This window comes from Anomaloglossus baeobatrachus, chromosome 5 (genome assembly GCF_048569485.1).
Source record: "Anomaloglossus baeobatrachus isolate aAnoBae1 chromosome 5, aAnoBae1.hap1, whole genome shotgun sequence".
Lineage (NCBI taxonomy): Eukaryota > Metazoa > Chordata > Amphibia > Anura > Aromobatidae > Anomaloglossus > Anomaloglossus baeobatrachus.
This window is the reverse complement of record NC_134357.1, coordinates 76,762,737-76,785,118: the sequence shown is the minus strand read 5'-3', so window position 1 is coordinate 76,785,118 and position 22,382 is coordinate 76,762,737. Positions and strand designations below refer to the sequence as shown.

Sequence of the window (22,382 nt, the reverse complement as noted above, 5' to 3'; positions counted from 1 at the left end):
AGCCATTTCTGATGTTTCCAGCCGGCAGCTTTCATTACAGTCTCTGATTCCTGAAGTCAGACCTGCAAGTTAAAGCTTGTGGGGATCCTGCAAAATTTCTTTGCTTCAAGAGCAGCTTGAATTTTACTGAGCTCATTACAGACGTCCGCTCTTTTCTCTTTGTCTGTAGAAGATATCCAAAACTATCAACCTGTCCGCAGGATATTCTTCTATATCTCTAGGTTATAGATTTGCATTTTACATGCAAATTTGCCTTTTCAGAGAGGAAGAGGACTTGGAATCTAGTGCCACCTATTGGAAGTAGCAATCCTAAGGCCGCTTTCACACTGAGTTGTGATCTCCATTCAGTGGTCCCGTCGGGGTTTCCGTCCGAACCCACCCCCCAAAACGGGTTTCGGACGCATGCGCCAACAGGGCCATTGACTATAATGGTGCAGCCTGAGTCACCGTGTGCTCTATGTTGCACCATTTTCGGTCGTATACGCTTTCTGCAGGTGGCCACCCAGACGTAGTAGACTCTGTCTGAGTGTCCACCTGCAGAAAGTGTGTATACCCGAAAATGGTGCAAGACAGAGCACACGGTGACTCCATCTGCACCATTACAGTCAATGGCCCCTTCAGCGCATGCAGCTGAAATGCAGCGCATGAAGCTGTGGGGGTGGGTTCGGATGGAAGCGCTGACGGGACCACTGAACAGAGAGCTGAATGCAATGTGAAAAGGGCCTAAGAGTGAATGGTAACCTTTTAACGAGCCTTGTCACATGACTTAGGATAAAAGTCTAACCAGAATTTCAACTTGCAGACAATGTGTTTCGTGGTATTGCCCATAATCAGTGCAAAGGACGAGATCTTATTTGGCTAGGAGAGAGGCTAAAGCGGGGTTTACACGCAGCTATATCGCTAGTGAGCGTACCCGCCCCCGTCTGTTGTGCATCACGGGCAAATCGCTGCCCGTGGTGCACAACATCGCTAACACCCGTCACACTATACTTACCTGCCTAGCGACGTCGCTGTGACCGGCGAACCGCCTCCTTTCTAAGGGGGTGGTTTGTTTGGCGTCACAGCGACGTCACTAAGCGGCCGCCCAATAGAAGCGGAAGGGGCGGAGATGAGCGGGACGTAACATCCCGCCCACCTCCTTCCTTCCTCATTGCCGGCGGCCGCAGGTAAGGAGATGTTCCTCGTTCCTGCGGTGTCATACATAGTGATGTATGCTGCCATAGGAACGATGAACAACCAGCGTCCTGCAACAGCAACGATAATCGGGATAGGAACGACTAGACAACGATATGGTGAGTATTTTTGATAGTTACCGGTCGTTCCTGCGGTGTCACACGCAACGACATCGCTAACGAGGCCGGATGTGCATCACGAATCCCGTGACCCCAACGACATCTCGTTAGCGATGTCGTTGTGTGTAAACCCTGCTTAAGACTGGGATCCAAGGGGTAACTCTTCTCCTTGCTGAGAGTGACATAACTGGCATGCCTCCTTTTGCATTTTATGGGATGCAATACATTTTTGGTTCAAGGACCAAATAGTCACATTGTTGGCTGCCCTCATTTCATTCTGACATAAGATACCACAGACAGAAACACATTTACCTCTCTGAAAATCGAGCCATATTTCTATCATTTGATGACCTAAAGATCTTAGAATGTAGGAGCACTTGACTACTGGATCAATTTGTAACCATGGAAACACATGCTTCTGCATAGGAGCTATAAACACATAATTGGTAGCGTATAATTATCAAGACTCTTTGCTAAATTGCTTCATATTTTTTTTTCCCGTGGAGTGAGCCATAAAAATCAGTTTCTGTCGTGCTACTATCCTATAATGTATCAAAAGGAATACACCCCGAGGACTTCAGTTCAGCATGGCAGTCCTTCGGACATGTCTGTCTTAGTAAATAAAGTTAGCTTCAGAAATATTTGGACAGTGACACAAGTTTTTTCTATTTAGCTGTTTACCAAAAAATATTCAAGATACAATTATATAATCAGTATGGACTTAGTGAATACTCTCAGCTTTAATTTGAGGATAGTCACATCCTATTTGAAGTAAGGGTCTAGTAATTACAGGTCTTAAATATGTATCTGTCTCTTTTTTCAAGGAACCAAAAGTAATTGGACAATTATCTCAAAAGTTATTAAATTGGGTGTATGGGCTATTCCATCATCAATCCATGATTAATTGAACAGGTAAAAGGTCTGGAGTTGATTCCAGTTGTGGCATTTACATTTGGAAGCTGTTGCTTTGAACCCACAACATGCGGTCAAAGGAGCTCTCAATGGTAGAGACACAGACCATTAGGAACAGTTTGGTACATTCTACAACAAAAAAAAAAGTGCACTGGTGAGCTTGATTTACTTCAAAAAGCCTAGACTTCTACAGAAGACAACAGTTGTGGATGATCACAGAATCCTTTCCATAGTGAAGAAAATCCTCTTCACAACATCCACCCAAGTGAAGAACACTCTCCAGGAAGTAGGTGTTTCAGTATCTAAGTCTACCGAAAAGAGAAGACTTCATGAGAGCAAATACAAAAGGTTTACCACACGGTTCAAACCATTAATCAGCCTTAAAAATAGAAAGGCTAGTTTAGACTTTGCCAAAAAACATCTAAAGAAGCCGCCCAGCTCTGGACAGATGAAACTAAGATAAACCTGTACCAGAATGAATGGAAGCAGAAATTATGGAGAAGGCTTAGAATGGTTTATGTTCCAAAGCACAGCACATCCTATGTAACACATGGTGGAGGCAGTGTGATGGGCAGGCATGCATGGCTTCCAGTGGCCCTGGATCTTTAGTGTTTGGTGATGTAACTGAAGACAGAAGCAACTGGATGAATTCTGAAGTGCACAGGGTGATACTTTCTGCTCACATTCAACCAGATGCAGCAAGGTTGATTGGACGGCGCCTCACTGTATACCGTATTTTTCGGACTATAAGACGCACCGGACCATAAGACGCACCTTCCTTTTATAGAAGGAAAATAGGAAAATAACATGTTAAGCAAAAAATGTGGTCATGACACACTTATGGGGCGAGGAGCTGCTGCTGACACTGTTATGGGGGTAATGTCCCCAAATTCTCTACTAAGGTACCCCATCCTGGTAATGATCCTCCTGCCTTGTGTATATTTATGTCCCTCATCCTGGTATAGCCCCCATCCTGCTATATACTGCCATCCTGGTATGTGCTCCCATCCTGCTATATACCCCCATCCTGGTATATAGCCGCATTCTGCTTTATATACCCCATCCTGGCATATGGCTGCATCCTACTATATACCCCCATCCTGGTATATGGCTGCATCCTGCTATATACCCCATCCTGGTATATTGCCGCATCCTGCTATATACCCCATGCTGGTGTATGGCCGCATCCTGTGATACACAAATAAAACATTCATACTCTCCTTTCCTCGCTCCACGCAGCATCACTCCTCCTCCCGTCTATGCCAGCAGCAGTGCCGCTGACCTGTGTTGACCTGGCCACGATCCCTGCAGCATCGCTCGTCCTCCTGTCTGTGCTGGCCGCGGCTGTGTGTGGACACGTGCGCACAGCGATGACGTCATTGCGGTGCGCACCACTAGTCTCCACACACAGCCGCGGCTGGCAGACAGGAGGACGAGCGATACTGCGCGGATTGTGGCTGGTGAGTATACTGATTCACTGCACCCCGCGCTGATGATGATGCGTGGGGGGCAGTGAATGTAGCCACACATGATCACTCCGGGCTGTAGTTGCGGTTTAGTATGCGTGCATCCCCTGCCCAACACCCCACCCACCTGTCAGTGCCGGCTTCAGCGCTGAGAGATGATGGGCGTGCATATGAAATGAGCGTGCCCACGTGATCATGGTAGGCTGCTACAGTCTGCTCGTGCCACCGATTACCCGCTCCACTGCAGCACCCTCATTCCCCGCAGCCCTACATTCAGACTATAAGATGCACCCCCCACTTTCCCCCAACATTTGGGGGAGAAAAAAAGTGGGTCTTATAGTCGGAAAAATACGGTAGATGGGTAATGACTGAAAACCATACTGTGAAAGCAACCCAGGAGTTTAAGGCAAAGAAGTCGTATGTTCTGCAATGGCCGAGTCAGTCACTAGATCTCAACTCCATTGAGGTACATTTCATATGCTTGAAAGCAAACTTAAGGCAGAAAGAATGCAAAACGAGCAATAACTGAAGTCAGCTGCAGTAAAGGCCGGCAGAGCCTCACAAAGGAGGAAACCCAGTATTTTTTGACTTCCAGACTTCAGGCAGTTATTGTCTGTAAAGAATCCTCTACAAAGCATTAAAAATTAACTTTATTAATGGAAAAGTAAATTTGATTTGTAACTTTTGGACCCCTGAAATGAGAATGCTTTGAAAAAAAATAGGTGCAGTTCCGAAAAGTTTCACGGGATATTTTTGTTCAACCCCTTTAATTAAAACAGAAAGTCTACACTTCAATTGCATCTCAATTGTTTCATTTTGAATCAACAATAGTCGCATGCAGAGGCCAAATCATGAAGGTTTGTTCACCGTAAAAATATTTTTGGCCCTAACTGTACTTGTACTCCTATGGAATAACAATACTGCAGCATCTTTTGGAAGTCTGAATTGTACAATTCCTTTGTTAAATCTCCTGGAAATGTATGAGTAAATGATTAACTGGACACTGCCATTTCCTTATCGATAGGGTTTGGTTCTACCCACCCTTAGGTTGGTTTCAAACACACAGTACACACCATAATGTACAGACTCGTCATGGGTCTCATGACCCTATCTCAACAGTCTGATATATGTCTCTGAGACTACATCCATCTTCCCGTCAATTCTCACCAGATTCCAGGTCCCTGCTGAAAAAAAGTTTCCCCACAGCATGATGCTGCCACCACCATGTAACATGGGGGGGGGGTGTTTTTTGGGCAATGTGCAGTGTTAGTTTTCTGCCACAAATAGCATTTTCCATTTAGCCCAAAAAGTTCTAATCTGACCAGAGCACCTTTTCCACATGCTAGCTGTATCTCCTACATGGCTTTTGCAAGCTGCAGATGGGACTTTTTATGGTTTGTCACAATTCTACCATTCACAGTGTGCTAGGTACATAGTGAGTGACAGCTCAGCCATTCTATTGAATCAGGGGTGTGAAGAGCTCTTTGGGCAGCTGAGCTGTCACTAACCAATCAGATTCGTAGGCACGTTGGGCTGCCAGTATTGTGAGTGACTATCAAATCTGGCCAGGTCGGCTGGGTTTCTTCCAGGTGTCGCCTGTTTGGGACAATTATCCGACTCTTTAGCTGGCTGGCAATGGTCAAACTTTTTGTCAGTCTTGACTAACTTTATAGAGTGTGTACCTCTTTGTCTGCTGTTCTGATCCATTGCTGACCTCACCTAGGAATTGGATTTTGACTACTCTCTTGGATTGCCCCTTTTGGCTTTGATGCACTCTGACCTGCCATCTGACCCTAGACTTGGCCTCTGACTATCCATTTATTTTATCTCTGTCTTTTACGTACTCTACAGGATTGACCTCGGACTCCTTGACTTCCCACCTTACGGCTTATCCATGAGAAGCGACTCTGCATTACACCTTACTTTCAAAAAAATGTCTTTCTTCCTGCCACCCTTTTATAAAGGGCAGATTTGTGGATTACACAATTTAATAGTTCTCCTATGGCTAGTTTCTTTACCTGAGCTATGGATGAATCATGGCAGCTCCTCCATAGTGATCATGGGACTTTTGTCTGCTTCGCTAATTAGTTCTCACCTTGCTTGGGATGATCTTTAGGTGGACGGCCATGTCTTGGTAGCTCGCACTTGTGCCATACACCTTCCATTGTTGGATGTTGAACAGTGTTGTGTGAGATGTTCAGAGCTTTTTTTATTATTATTTAAATAACCTACCCCCGCCTAACATTTCTCCACAACTTTATCCCTGACATGTCTGGTGTGTTTCTTGGTTTTCATGATGCTGATGCCCCTGAGGCCTTCACAGAACAGCTGTATTTATACTGAGAGTAAATTGCACATATGTGGACTCAATGTACTAATTAGGTGACTTCTCGAGGCAATTGGTCACTCAGTATTTGATTTAGGGTATCACACTATAGGGAGCTGAATACAAATGCACATCACAATTTTCAAGTTTATATTTTTAAAATACTTAGAAAACCATGTATGAGTTTCTTTACACTTAACAGATACTTGCTCCTTTAGTGTTAGTATATCACATGAACCACAAAAAAGTTTAGATCATGGTAGAATATTCATACACCACCAAAAAGCTACCTCTAAAAAAAATATTTTATTAATAAATATTAAAAGGAACACCTATAGTATTCTCTCATTCGACAAAAATACAGAGACTTGAAGAAAAACACAAAGTGTGCAGGTGTCAAAAAGTGCTATGCCCGTACCAGATGATAACACGGGAAAGAGGGATAGTTCAAAGGAAAATAAATGATCTTCCAATATATATTCGGACGGGACCAATTTGATTGGATCCTAAACTTCCCCTTCCTAACAGCGGAGGGTGCCTTAATTTTTTGGATCCTCACCCCCCCTCCCGCTCCAGATGGCTCACCCTCTCTGTCCCTATCTTTCTCTAGCAGGGGCAACCAACACTAGAAACCAAGTGTATAAACTGTGATACAGACAGAACCACAAACATACAATACCGATAATTATTGCGTTAAATATGTATATAGTTCCCTAAATAATCTTAGTTTCCCTCGTTGAGGAACAATATACATATAGGTTATTAGGTAAGACTCGAGAAGTCTACTAATCTTATAGACACCCTCAACTCTTGTGACGCGTTTCATCCCTCCTACCGCAATACAAGGGGGATCAGCAGGGGATCAATTAGAATAACTCCTCAATATGACACCTGAAAAAAGAAAAAGGGGGAGCCATCTGGAGCGGGGGGTGCCCAAAAAATTAAGGCACCCTCCGCTGTTAGGAAGGGGAAGTTTAGGATCCATGCAGATTGGTCCCGTCCTTATATATATTGAAAATCATTTATTTTCTTTTGAACTATCCCTCTTTCCCGTATTATCTGGTACGGGCATAGCACTTTTTGACACCTGCACACTTTGTGTTTTTCTTCGTGTCTCTGTGTTTTTGTCGAATGAGAGAATACTATAGGTGTTCCTTTTTAATATTTATTAATAAAACATTTTTTTCGAGGTAGCTTTTTAGTGGTGTTGGTATATCACATAAAATCCAAATAAAGTGCATTTACATTTGTGGGTGTAACGTGAAAAAATGGGGAAAAGTTCATGGCGTATCAATACTTTTTTCAAGGCACTGTATTTAGATATTTGTGTCCCCTACAATTTTTTAATGAATTTTATAAAAGAAAATTGTCTAAATAAAAAGACCCGGAAAGAATGACTGAATATTAAAATTTGTGCATTATACAGTATCTTGTGGATATTGCCGCTTTGGCCTGGAAGGGCATTGCCCTGATGTCGGTGTTCTCTGATTGTATCACTATGAAAGACTTTAAAGGCAATGTGTAATCAGGAAGTGATCTTTTGTTTGTACAACATCTATTGTTTGCACAATATGTTTTGGTCCAAGGGCCGCATTGCCATACTGAACCAATGCCAAGGGCTGCTCAAAATTGAAAATGATTCTTATATGAATACATCACCAGGACTACCATCAGTACATTAATATACAGTATCACCGAAACCAAGATTTGAGTATTTGAGCAGGACTTAGAGAGATTCTGCTTAGTGTCTGCTCAAAAAAAAAAAAAAAAACTGTTGTAAACATACGCTAACTTACACTGAGTGTTTGGAGCAGAATCTCACTAAATCCTCCTCATAAAAATCCTGAAAACCTAGAGTTTTAAGATTAAGTTTTAACGTAGCCATGAAGTACGTTTTGGATTGCTACATGTGTCAGAACCACCATCCATACATGAAGACAGAGCCAGAACCATAGTCTGTTCCTGAATGTAGACTCAGAACCATCGTCTGTGCCTGAATGCTGCGCCAGAACCGCCGTCTTTTCGTGAATGCTGCGCCAGAACCACCGTCTGTACGTGAATGCTGCTCCAGAACCGCCGTCTGTACGTGAATGCTGCTCCAGAACCGCCGTCTGTACGTGAATGCTGCGCCAGAACCGCCGTATGTACGTGAATGCTGCGCCAGAACCGCCGTCTTTTCGTGAATGCTGCGCCAGAACCACCGTCTGTACGTGAATGCTGCTCCAGAACCGCCGTCTGTACGTGAATGCTGCTCCAGATCCGCCGTCTGTACGTGAATGCTGCGCCAGAACCGCCGTATGTACGTGAATGCTGCGCCAGAACCGCCGTCTGTACGTGAATGCTGCGCCAGAACCGCCGTCTTTACGTGAATGCTGCGCCAGAACCGCCGTTTGTACGTTAATACTGTGCCAGAACCGCCGTCTGTACATGAATGCTGCGTCAGAACCGCCGTCTGTACGTGAATGCTGCGTCAGAACCGCCGTCTGTACGTGAATGCTGCGCCAGAACCGCCGTCTGTACGTGAATGCTGCGCCAGAACCACTGTCGGTACATGAACACTGCTCCAGAACCACCGTTTGCACATGAACGCAGCATCAGAACCACTGTCTGTACATGAACGCAGCATCAGAACCACTGTCGATACAAGAATAAAGTTCCAGAACCATTGTCAGTACATGAACAAATCACCAAGCTTAGTACAGCAGATAAATTGCACTGTCAGATCAGCCACATATACAATTGTATCACATTAACCTATAAAGGCATACTAGGAGTCAACAATGGCAAAGAGATATTGGGTGTTGATCTTAACAGTCCTCATCAGACTGCAGACCATACAAGAACCATAGTACTGATAAAATCACAAATAAACATTTACATCCAGGTACCTTTTATAGATGACATCTTCTCTTACTGGAATCGTTCCCGTGCCTTTTGTCTCCATGTAGTACAGATGCTATTATGAGAATTTATGCCCATAGCTTGTCTCTGCAGAATTCCCTCTTCTCTGCCTTCAGCAGCGCTTCCCAACAGAGCGCCCTTAAAAATAAGATTACCATTATACTGCCCCATAAATTAAAAATATCTAACATACTGTACCCCTGAATAAATAATATCCCCCCCCTCACTTCCTCTCTCCATAATACTGCCCCATACTCCCCCTCTCCAAAGAACACACCGTACCCCCATAGGCAGCACATACACCATACCATCCACAGGCAACACAAACAGTACCCTCATAGGTAGCAAGAACACAGTACCCCTGCAGGCAAAACTGTGCCTCCTTTCACAATTGTCCCTCCATTATGTGTCCTCACAGTAACATTAGCCTCCTCCCCTCTCATCCACAATAAGACATTTAATATTTGGCTCCTTGATAGAGCGCTTACTATTGCTTGCACTGTTTCCACTGCCTCTGTGCTTTGGCACCAGCAGCAGTGTGATCAGGTCACAGAGTACTGACCTGATCACGCTGCTGCACTCAGAGGCCCAGAATAATGGGAGCTCCTCTGCACCAGTCACAGCGGCACAGTGCCCAAATGTATTAGCATATGAAAGATGCACATACATTTTAAAATAGGAAGTAGGGAGCGACGACTGCTATATCGAACCCATTGGCTGGTCGGATGCGGGCCATATGCCTGGTTTATATTGTCATTTTTGTGTTTAAATATAGTTTTAGAAATATATTTTTCCCATATACAGTATTTATAATCGTTAATAAATATAAAAAGTTGACATTTTCATTTTCTGACGGCACATTCCTTTTAAGACTGACATTAAATCCTGGAGACTTCTCATGTTTTAGATCTACTTGTTATTCAGAGATCTTTTTGAAACTTTTCTCCCCGGTCTGACCCAGTCCTTGCAGTGGGATAGATTGTGTCTTGACCTGAATTCATAGGTTTGGTTATAACATTTTAGTCATCTGGTTCAGGAAATACTTAATCAGAAAGCACTGTGGAGGTTCATGGGTGTGCATATCCCCTGCAGGTTGGGAGATCTGGTCTGGCCCCATCCTTGGTGGTGCATTCCGCTACATTTTTATGTAAGGCTTTGTTAAAATGCCGATGTGCATGCCTCGTTCTTGCACCGTGCCCTCGCCACGCACTTCGCCCTCCCTTTATAGATGCTGTGCCTTTTGAATGAATGCTGATTACTCTCTTTTTCCCCACTAATGTGCACCACTCCATAGATTTCACGCTATTTGAGCAGTCTGGATTATTTAATAGATCTCTTTAGATAGATGTTGCAGCCCTATCGCTGATTCTGGAGTAAGGGTAGGAGTCTGCAGATCTCCTTTGTTTTTCAGCTGCCTCAGCTGTTCTGGTTCAGCCAATAAACCCACATTGAAAATTAATGAAGGGCCACGTCTCATGTTTGGCGTGATGGCTCCTGATACGGGCAGATAGATATCAGGCTACAGATGCATGGGATGACTTCATTCCAGAGACACATCTGATACTTCAGCAGATTTCACTCCACTCACGTTATTCACCGCAGCGAGGTGGAGGATGAGAAGATGCATGTAGGATAGATATATTATTGATTATCATGCCGGTTAATGGTGAATGCAGAGAATGTGATGTCACCTTTTAACTGTTTCTTGGGAATCCAATTTCACATTGTGAACCTTCTACCAACTTTGTCGACTTGAAAAAAAATGACCCATTTAAAGGGATCCAACCAGCAGGGTTTTCATATATAAAGTAAAACCAGTGCTATACTAGCACTAGGATTCTGAATGTAAGCAGGGTCGAACTGGCCCACCTGACAAACCGTAAAAGATCCTCCGGTGGGCCCAAGCACTGGCCATCAGGGCATTACTGCCGTTACTGATGGGGCCTGGTGAAAAGGGGTCCAAGGTCGGGGTACTTACTTCGTTTTATTAAGCCCTGGACCAGGCACCTCTTCACAGCCAGGCTACCACATGGCTAATTTGCATGTGATTTGCTTCACATGCAAATTAGCCATGTGGTGGGGCCAGGGTCAGTGGAGCAGAGCAGGGAACATTATCCTCTTTGTTCTCAAGAATAAAGGAATTTTTAGTTTTATTGTTTATGGTTTGTTGCTTAGGCCACCGGTCACCTCTGCAGCCTCTCAGCAGTGTGTGGTCTCCTAGGCAATGAGCACAGCACTTACAAGCTCTAGCCAATGCAACTTGTAAGAGCTGCTCCCCTCAGATACTGCAGAGGCAAAGTTGTAGCAGCGGAGAGCGAACAGTTTATATCAAACGATGGTCCGAACGGTCAGTCTATCAGAAGCGCACTGCAAGTCGTGAGCCAAGCAAGCATTCCTGAAGAATAAAGGGAAACTCACCCCTTAAGGCCCTTTATGCCTTGTAATTAATACGTTACGGTAATTGAATGCATCTTTAGTAGGGCTGAGTGCACTGTAAAAGTCCGGATGCGCGCGATTTCAACGCTCTCTGGGTGCCGGACCCGGGCGTGGGATTCTGAGTGCACGATCCGGGTTCGGCAATTAAAGTAAAAATAAACAAAAGAAAAAATAAGTGAGAGTTTCATACTTACCGAGACTGTGTCATGGCGGCACACTGCTTCCGGATCGCGCATTCCCTTTCTCTACTGTCCATCTCATACACACAGCTTTCCGTGTTATCCCCGCCCACCGGCTGTCCTATCGTCTGTGATTGGTTGCAGGCTGATGCACCCCCAGCCTGTGACAGTCTCTGCTGCAGTCATCGCTTATCGCGGCTCAGTAATAGGCTACACTCAGAGCGGGCAGTCTTCTCTATGGCTGCTGGCTGTGACCTGTAGCAGAGCTGGATGTGTCGTCGTGGGACCTCATGTGGATTACGCCAGAGCTGCAGGGTGTTTGGGCTTAATAAAGTGGTGAAGGAGGGTGCACGTTCTGTACTTTACTTCAAATAAAGGATTTTTCTGTGTGTGATTATTTACATTCACTTACAGGTTTGTGTGTAGCAGGTATCTCATAGACACCTGTGCCATCACAAAGCTAGGGTTTAGTAGCAGCTTTGCGCTGCTATTAACCTCTATTTACCCCGATTGGCACCGCATCAGACCACCGGGAAGGGCCGGTATCGCACCGGGATTGTTACATCTAATAAATGCAGCAATACCGGGTGGCTGCAGGCTGAGAATACCAGCCCCCAGCCGGCGTTTTCATGGCTGGGGATGAAAATTAGGGGGGACCGCACGTCGGGGTTTTTTTTACACAATTTTTTTTAAGTAAATAAAAGCCGGAGTCACAATTGCGAGGGATACACTGCTTTCCCTGCCGTCCTGGTGCCTGTGATTGGTTGCAGTCAGCTGACATACTGCCACTCAGGATGGGGGCGTGTCTAACTGCAACCAATTACACGTGCCGGTGGACTGGCAAAGTAGTGATTATTGAATTGTCGGCTCCAGAAGGGAAAATCATGATCCGGAAAGAGTGTGCCGCCATGACACAGCCTCCTACCCCCCCTATCCCCTCCACAAACGCTTTTAATCTCAGGATTCTGGTCCCCATTGACTTATATGGGCACTGAATTCCGGAGCAGATTGGACTCTTTTTAAAATCTGGCAGTGATCCGCCGGTCCCAGTTTTTGGGGCGCTCGATCACCTCTAATCTTTAGTATAATTTGTGCCTTTTTTCAGTAAAAGAATCTAAAGATCTTGTCTGAATGTGATTTTAAAAATCTGTGTTCATTTTTGCAGCACGTCTTTAATGTCACAGTAGATTCATTCGCCTGCCTCTATAGGTGATTATGTTACTCCTCATAATACCATTTTCTTCTGTTTAGCCCTGCTGAACCCACCTGGTATAATGATATCATGTTACTTCTCCTTTAAGCCTGTTACCTGTTCCAACCTATAAATCCACTTTATGGGACAAGCAACCAGCATTAACATTAACACAGCAACATCTTCACTGAAGCACCATCTGCCACCTCCTACATCCATCCGCCTCCATAGTGGCTGAGCTAGTATTGTTCAGTATAGATTAGCATTTAAAAACTCAGTACTTTGATTTAACATAATCTTTGGCCAGCGATAAAGGGTAATTTTTACCCTATGTGACCATGACCATCACCCAGTAATGTAATACACCTAGCTTTGCCGTTATGCCTTATAAACCCTGTGTGATATTCCCAAGGTTTTATGTGAAGCCGTAGACTTTGGTGTTCCCCGTACTGTACTGACTGCACTCACTATGCTTCAACTGTTTTTATTTCCTACATGTCACATCTATTTTATGGGCTTTGTTCTAGAATCTGTGGACATAGGCAGAATTTTCCTTATTTTTTTCCCCTGTTATACTGCACTGTATCAGTGCTTTACAGTAATATGTATAACATCTATGAGAAGCAGTTGTAAATTTCCATCCAGATTTTAACTGCCTTTGCACACCTTGCGTGGATACTGCAGGCTCAGAAACTGTACTGTCACCATTCACAGCAGTGTCAAATGTAACTTTATAGCTCAAACTATGAACAGGGATCAGAAATAACACCAATCCTGGTTGTTTAATCCCTTTAGATGCCACAGTTAATCGTGGCTGCGCCATCTAAGCAGTTTCATAGTGGGAGCAAACTCCTGTTACACTGTAATTGTCCCTTAAAACACATTTCCTAGGCATCCGCAAAGCCCCCTGAGTCTACAGCAGGGGTGGGGAACCTTTTCTGCCGAAGGCCATTTGTAAATTTCTAGCATAAAAAATTTGGATCAAAAAGTCCCGGGAATATTATAATTTTACCAAGGTAACCAGATATTCCCAATATAAACAATTTTTTATTACATTAAAAATTCCACACCACAGTGTAAACCAAACATGTGATCAATAAGTCATGTACATATAATACATTACAAATGACAATTAGATGTAAAAGGTAGACATGGTTCACGATCAACTTAGAGCATAGGACTTAACTTAGGCTGTAAATATAGTATAAGTTCAGCACCAAAGATTTGGAGCATGTCAGTCCATAAGGTCCAAGCACATGTATGCTGTCGCTCTTTCAGAAGTCCTTTTATTATAGGTGAACCATCCACTTTCATGTCATGCAAACATTCCACCTCAGTAACTCCACCTCGACGCGTTTCCCCACACGGAGAGTGTGGTTCATCAGGAGGCTATGAGGTTAAATACATTTAATCAGCATAGAGATACATAAAGGTGCACAGTTTGAAAACATTATCACAATGGCATGAACAGATAAGAAGCCAATGATGCATTAGTACTTGCCCAGAGGTAAAACCTAACCCTAGGGGTGGAGACTTTGATAGGCTTCTTCTACAGAAGGAGTCAGCGTGGATATTCAAGTTGGGCTCCCTTACACCAGGGGGGCTTAATGAGCAGCTTGTATTTAGTTGCTTCCTCCCCACGTAGTATGGACAGGGTGTATACTGTTTTAAAAGTCCTATTATGCCTTATTCTGGAAGAATGCTCACTTATTTTGTAAGGGGTTTTATCTATATTGTTGGATATTATTATTATTATCTTTGTATGTGTTTGCCCTAAGAATTGCTGTGGAGAATATGCAAGGTTCATCTATGTAAGCGGTATTAGCCACATATGTATTTTCTTACCATATGATATCATACTTAATCTAACTAAGTTTAGTATCTATATTATCTTTCCTATACCTTAGGGCCTGTGGTGGTAGCTTTTATGGATGCGGTGCTCAATAATATAACCATACACCGCTGCCTGAGTGATCCTCATCAGCGGCTGTGAAATTTTTCTAAGTTCTAATTCTATGGCATTGCGCATGCGTGCCTATGGTCTTTCTATTGGAGCATGAGATACGGCTCTCCAGGGACGCTAGTATTGCTTCTATGGAGACCGCGCGCATGCGCGGTAGTTCCTGTTTTCCCTTCCAGGGGTTCTGACCCGAGCGGGTATCCGTCCGGCGCGGGCGCAGTGTACGCGCGATACTGGGCATGCGCGGCCGGATCCCAGGACGTATCAGCCTAGCTGGACGGCGGGTTTACTGATCCTTTTGGGCCCCCGTATGGCGCGTGCATGAAGCGCGCGTCATATCGGGGGCGTGCACCGGATATTCCGTTAGCATCCGCCCTGTTGTGCCCTCAGGTGTATTAGATAATGTATGGTATATATATACCACATATGGTGGTGCAGCTCCATGGCGATCACTTGGACTGTGGTGGTCATCTGCACAGTATTACCTGTACCACTGCTGATCCTGCTTATCTGACGCCATGGACCTGCACACCTAATCTCCATATCATTCTGGGCAAGTACTAATGCATCATTGGCTTCTTATCTGTTCATGCCATTGTGATAATGTTTTCAAACTGTGCACCTTTATGTATCTCTATGCTGATTAAATGTATTTAACCTCATAGCCTCCTGATGAACCACACTCTCCGTGTGGGGAAACGCGTCGAGGTGGAGTTACTGAGGTGGAATGTTTGCATGACATGAAAGTGGATGGTTCACCTATAATAAAAGGACTTCTGAAAGAGCGACAGCATACATGTGCTTGGACCTTATGGACTGACATGCTCCAAATCTTTGGTGCTGAACTAATACTATATTTACAGCCTAAGTTAAGTCCTATGCTCTAAGTTGATCGTGAACCATGTCTACCTTTTACATCTAATTGTCATTTGTAATGTATTATATGTACATGACTTATTGATCACATGTTTGGTTTACACTGTGGTGTGGAATTTTTAATGTAATAAAAAATTGTTTATATTGGGAATATCTGGTTACCTTGGTTACATTTGTAAATTTCTACCATCATTCGGGGGCCGCACAAAATTATCAACTTGAAAATGACCCTGCTATGTTTGGTCAAGCAATTAACTCCCTGTTACTGTGGCTGGAGCTGGTTCCCATTGATCTTGTTGCTTCTCCCAACTGTTTTCCCAGGTTTGTTTCGGCTGCGACTGCTGTATATACATCACCTGGGAGACGCTAGGGACATATACATCACAGGAGACACTGGAGGCTTATAAATCACAGGAGACGCTGGGGCATCAGTACAAGACAGGAGGGGCTGGGGGCATCTATACATCTAACAAGAGGGGCCGGGGGCATCTATACATTTAACAAGAGGAGTCGGAGGCATCTATACATCTCACAGGAGGGGCCGGGGCATCTGTACATTTAATAAGAGGGGTCGGAGGCATCTATACATCTCACAGGAGGGGCCGGGGGCATCTAGACATCTTACAGGAGGGGCCGGGGCATCTAGACATCTCACAGGAGGGGCCGGGGGCATCTAGACATCTCACAGGAGGGGTCGGGGACATCTAGACATCTCACAGGAGGGGTCGGGGGCATCTATACATCTAACAGGAAGGGAAGGAGGCATATACAACACAGGAGACATTATGGACATATAAATCACTGGGGAAACTGGGTGTCATAGACATCACTTGGGGGGTATATACATCACTAAGGGGGTCGCAGACAGCACTGGTGACTCTGTGAGGCACAGACAGCCTTGGGGGCCACAGACAGCTTTGTGGGCACTGAGGGGTACAGACAGTCTTGGGGGGGGGGGTACAGACAGCCCTGCGAACGCTGGGGGGGTAGACACAGTCTTGGGGGAGATGGGGGGCACAGACAGACCTTGTGGCACTGGGGCAGCGGCTCCGCTTTTGTGGAAAAGGAGCATATTAGACTCCTATCCTGCCCACAAAGTAGGTCCTCACGCTGGCACTGGCCAGCGTGAGAACATAATCCTCCAGTGTAAGCATTGCAGAGTTCAACATTAAACGCTGCATGCTGAGTTTAAAGGGCCGGTAGCCAGCAAGACACGGCTGCCACCTGAGCACTGCGGTCCCTGGGAATCTACTCGGGGGCCACAGACAAGGTAATTGCGGCCCGCATACAGTTCCCCACCCCTGGTCTTACAGTGTGGATTTGACTACTAGACCTGTCCTATGATGAGAAAAATGTTAACAACACCGCCATTAACTTGAGAACGGCGGCAGCTATAGGCATAGAAGTGGTGTCTAGGTATAGTAAAGTAGCCATGCGCTACGCAATGAAACCATCTATAGCGCCACCTGTTGGAAAACAACGGAGTTAGCATTTTTATCTCTAAAACGGAACGAGAGAAAAAAGTGAATTACGAAGTTGCAGGGCATCATCAATTCAATACGAATTGACACCTTGCATACAGAAATGCTATGGTTAGAACGTGTAAATCTCACAAGGCTGCGGACGTGAAGAGATACCTCATGGAAACCTTCCTACAAGTCATTAGGTATGGTGGCTGCATGGAGTGGCCTCCACGATCACCTGACCTGACCCCATTGGACTTCTTTCTGTGAGGTCACATCAAACAGATGTATGCGACCCCTCCACCAACATTACAGGACCTACGACGACATATCACAGATGCTTGTGCAAACATGTCACCTACCATATTGCACAACGTGCAGCAAGATACAGTATGCTGTCCAGAGTCCAGATGTGCATTGCAGCTGACGGTGGCCACTTTGAGCATCAAAGTTAAATGAGCACCATATGCGTAACCAGCATTCAATGTTTTGGGGGGGGGGGTCATGGGTTTCATATCATAGCATTTCTGTATGCAAGGTGTTGATTCGTATTGAATTGATGATGCCCTACAATTTTATAACTGACTTTTTTTCTCTATCTCGTTCCGTTTTCGAGATAAAGATGCTAACTCCGTTGTTTTCCACCAGGTGGCGCTATAGATGGTTTCATTGCGTAGCGCATGGCTACTTTACTATACCTAGACACCACTTCTATGCCTATAGCTGTGGACAGGATATGGGTGTACACACTGTGTAAATGTGTGTGTGTGTGTATGTGTATGTATGTATGTATATGTATATATACAGTATATAGCTCATCCTGCCCAAAAACAAGCATTCATGTACCTGCAATAAGGAAATAAAAAGAAAAAGGTGTTAAGGTCCTCAAGGCCCAACATAGGCTGGGATAGAAGTAATTTAGTAATGAACATGATACAATTTTTAGTATGTTCATATATATTCTCTTACAGCTTTATATATAGATTTTTTTTATGGGACCTATGTATTAAAAGTCACCAATACCTGCTCAGTGGGAGTCTCATTCTAAAGACCCACGGAGATCTGTAAAATGAAGAGCCGGCAGCCCTCCTCTGGTCATCGTGGGCATTATTGATACAGGCACACGGTTGTCGCTTTGCCTCCTCCTTAAGATAGCTTGCTTTGTCTGCTTTAGAAATCCACTTTAGGTTGGGGAAATGAATATTGGCTTCACATCCTAGTTTCCAATGTAGAGGCATGCTGACCCTGACCAAATTAACATTATGATTCAATTGTTTCAGGGTCATTATAGTGATTAATGACCAGTCTAAGGCTGGCCATAAACATTAGATAAGTTGGGTGAATAATGCTTAAAGCTGGTGTCACACATAACGACGACGACAACGACGTCGCTGCTACGTCACCATTTTCTGTGACGTTGCAGCGACGTCCCGTCGCTGTCGCTGTGTGTGACATCCAGCAACGACCTGGCCCCTGCTGTGAGGTCGCCGGTCGTTGCTGAATGTCCAGCTTCATTTTTTGGTCGTCACTCTCCCGCTGTGACACACACATCGCTGTGTGTGACAGCGAGAGAGCGACGAAATGAAGCGATCAGGAGCCGGCACTGGCAGCTGCGGTAAGCTGTAACCAGCGTAAACATCGGATAACCAAGGGAAGACCTTTCCCTGGTTACCCGATGTTTATGCTGGTTACCAGCCTCCGCTCTTGCTGCCAGCGCCGGCTCCTGCACTGTGACATGTGGCTGCAGCACACATCGGGTTAATTAACCCGATGTGTGCTGCAGGAGAGCAAGGAGCCAGCGCTAAGCGCGGCTCCCTGCTCTCTGAACTGTGACATGTAGCTGCAGCACACATCGGGTTAATTAACCCGATGTGTGCTGCAGGAGAGCAAGGAGCCAGCGCTAAGCGCGGCTCCCTGCTCTCTGAACATGTAGCGACCTTATGATCGCTGCTTCTGCTGTGTTTGACAGCTAAGCAGCGATCATAACAGCGACTTACAAGGTCGCTGTTACGTCACCGAAAATGGTGACGTAACAGCGACGTCGTTGTCGCTGTCGTTTAGTGTGACACCAGCTTTAGCCAACAGCCATCTCAGCAGATTCTTCTAGGTCATATGATATCTCCCCCCAACAATCAGTCTGCCGGTGCCCCATACACATTAGTTCATTGGACAAACCCATCGATATCTCTGGATTCACATTAGTCTTCTGTGTATGGGGACCTTAAATGGCAGAAATATATATTGTGGAACTGTAAAATTGACAAATATTAGTTTTGGTTGCAATACTAATAAACGTAAAAGCCGATATTCCGCAATATTCGCAGATTACACTGGGGCCTAATTCACAGCCAGCCCTGGGCAACAATGACTCTTCTTACCCAATATAGCAGAAATGAGGATCGTCTTAATTGAAATGTCCTTCAGAATGACTTTTAAAAGCAATTGTGGTTCAAGATTTATTTGTTTGGGTTAAGAGTAGAGATGAGCGGACCCGTGGAAATTCGGTTCGGCAGGTTCAGTCTGACTTTAGATAAAGTTCGGTTTAGAACCTGGACTTGTCCTGAACCCCAATGGAAGTCAGTAATTGGGCAGTTCGGGTCTCTGCCCACATGCAGCCAGCCATAATCAGATCACTTCTGGGGAAGGGTGGGCGGGGTATTTCTATTTTTATTTTTTTGTTTGTTACACACTATATCTGATCTTGCTGTTGTTACCCCCAGTGTGAACCATCCAAATACTGCAAGCGGCTCGCACTGGGCTGAGGACCGAGCGTACCCGAACGCTAGTGGTCTGCATACATAAAGCACCCAAACTCCGTAACCAAACTGTTTGTTTTGGGGTTTTTTTTTGTAAAGTCTGTGTTTGGTGCAAACACCAAATCTTGGGTTCGCTCATCTCTCGCTAACAGTGGAATATGAACCCCCAAGTGAGAGAAAGTAAATTTTAATTTACCCAATTCTGTGTGTAAAGTAACCACACATTGACATATCTGTAGCTTTGGAAAAGTTCTCGGGGTTCATCAGAATCTAGCTATGTCTATATATAATGTTGAAACCTTTATAAAAAAAAATAAAAAAATATACGTGCCAAGTGGCATTGTTCTTGTATTTTACAAATTTATCTTTTTTCTTTTGTAGGATGGAATGAACTGGGTCTGCAAAAATGTTAATGCAAAGAAGAAATAATGAACTGTAAACCAACTTTCTATTCACCTGCGAAGCACTCGGAGGTCAAAACTAACTCGTCTTTTTGCACCAATTTTCGATTAAACAGAAATAAACATTATATGCTGGTCAGAAGTAGATCATTTCAAACAAAGCATGTCTACACTGTTTTAGCCTACCTGCCGTGTATTTAATCTTTTCAATGAAAGTCATGTATCTTTAGACTCCAGTGTAACTGAGGATCTACAGTATGTGTTGAAAAGAGTCTTTGTTAAATGCCTATTGTACCATACATTGGCGTCAGTAGGTGATGTAGGAATGCTTTTAAATAGTAGCTGCTCTGTATGAATGGCCAGGTGGTGTCTCTTCTCTATACACCGCTGGAGTGCAAGGGACAGGATGGAAATGTAAGTTCTGTTTCTTAGATCTGCCACCAACAGCTTTTTAAATTCGCTTCCCCAAAAAGAGACATTTTAGTAACTGTAATCCCAAAGAGCGTTGATCAGGAGTTTTCTGCTCTCTCCTTATCTCCATGCTTTCCACTGGTTGAGAAGCAATACTTGTGATTGGAGTAGACTTGGAGCAAGTAGCGACCACTTGGATATCTGCTCAGTCGACATTTTGTTCCGTTCCAATAATGAAAGACTCCGATTACCTGCTCATTAGTTTTTATGAATTTGCAAATTTTTCCATTCTCGGAAATTGGAAGCTGCCAATAGACCGCAATTATGACAAGCTGTACTGATCATAATTGACAAAAACCGAAATAGAAACAGTATAACAGTCTTCGGGTAGTAAATTGTTGACATGAGTCTTGGCACGAAATTTAACCATGGTAGCCATTTTTTATAGCGCTACAAAACCGTGGGTATATGATATCACCTTCTTGATTGGAAACTCATTTGAATAAATTACACATTTTTGTATCATCATCAGCAATAAAACGAGTGCTACATCGTTCTATTTTTGAGCAGTAGGTCTTCCCAATATAAACTAAAGCCACCACCTTTAAAGGGAACCTGTCAGCAGATTTGGGGCCTATAAGCTGCGGCCACCACCAATGGGTTCTTATATACAGTATGCTAACATGCTGTATATAAGAGCCCAGGCCGCTGTGAGAACATAAAAATCACTTTATAATACTTACCTAAACGGTCACTGCGGTGGAGTTGGGTGATATGGGCGTCTCCAGTGCCGGCATCTCCTCTTTCAGCCATCTTTGTTGTACTTCTTCTGAAGCTGGGGTGCATGACGTGTTCTTCGTCATCCACACTCGCCGGCATTGAGGTCCTACGCAGGCACACTTTGATCTGCCCTGAGCAGGGCAGAGCAAAGTATTGTAGCACGCCTGCACGGGACCGGCGAGTGTGTATAAGGTAGGACGCGTCATGCACACAGGCTTCAGAAGGAGGACGAAGATGGTCGAAAGAGACTCTCGGCACTCGAGAACAGAGATGCCCATATGACCCAACTCCACCACAGCGACCATTTAGGTAAGTATTATAAAGTGATTTTTACGTTCTACACAGCGGCCTGGACTCTTTATATACAGCATTTTAGAATGCTGTATATAAGATGCTACTGGTGGTGGCCGCAGCTTATAGGCCCCAAATCTGCTGACCGGTTCCCTTTTCGCCTGTTACCGCAGTCCTCAACCCTTGCTTAAATACTTTGTATATCCCTCTCACATGGTCCCATGGGTGTCGCTTTGCACCTCTTCTTTCCCCACAATACTGTCGTTCTGCTTTTTTTGATGTGGATGACGCGTTTTATCTCATACACACGGAGCCACCAATCTTTTTCCTGCGCAGTTGAGACACAGACTTGTACAAGTGTGCTGTGCTCTTCCCTGCTGAGGGCAGAGCAAAGTACTGTAATGGCCATTCATCAGCTTTACTTCTGGGTCATCGAGGCTCTGTGTCTCCAGGCACTTGCACCTTACAGGATTTTCCTCTGCTTTTTCCAAGGCACCCCTATGCAGGAGCAAGATTGTCCCCTCTATGTGCAGCCACATGAAGTAATGAAGGTGCCAAGCAAAACCAGCAGCTCCCATCAGACCGTATCACAACGTATGGGGGAATTACGCAAAATATTTTTTGGGGATATGCAGAAGCAGTTGGGGGCTTATTTACACGTTGTTGACCTGCGTTAAAGGTGGTGGCTTTAGTTTATATTAGGAAAACCTGGTGACAGGACCCTTTTTAAGCTGTATTTT

At 44.6% G+C, this 22,382-nt stretch overlaps 1 protein-coding gene across 1 annotated transcript in view; it reads left to right on the top strand.

The window, feature by feature from the left end:
• Positions 1 to 21,286, top strand: part of ARL3 (ARF like GTPase 3) — an 89,800-nt gene extending 68,514 nt beyond the window's left edge. The window contains exon 6 of the mRNA XM_075348604.1: positions 20,141 to 21,286. Coding sequence (XP_075204719.1) covers positions 20,141 to 20,188 — 48 coding nt within the window. The 3' untranslated portion in view covers positions 20,189 to 21,286. The remainder of the gene's footprint in view (positions 1 to 20,140) is intronic.
• The last annotated feature ends 1,096 nt before the right edge of the window (positions 21,287 to 22,382 follow it).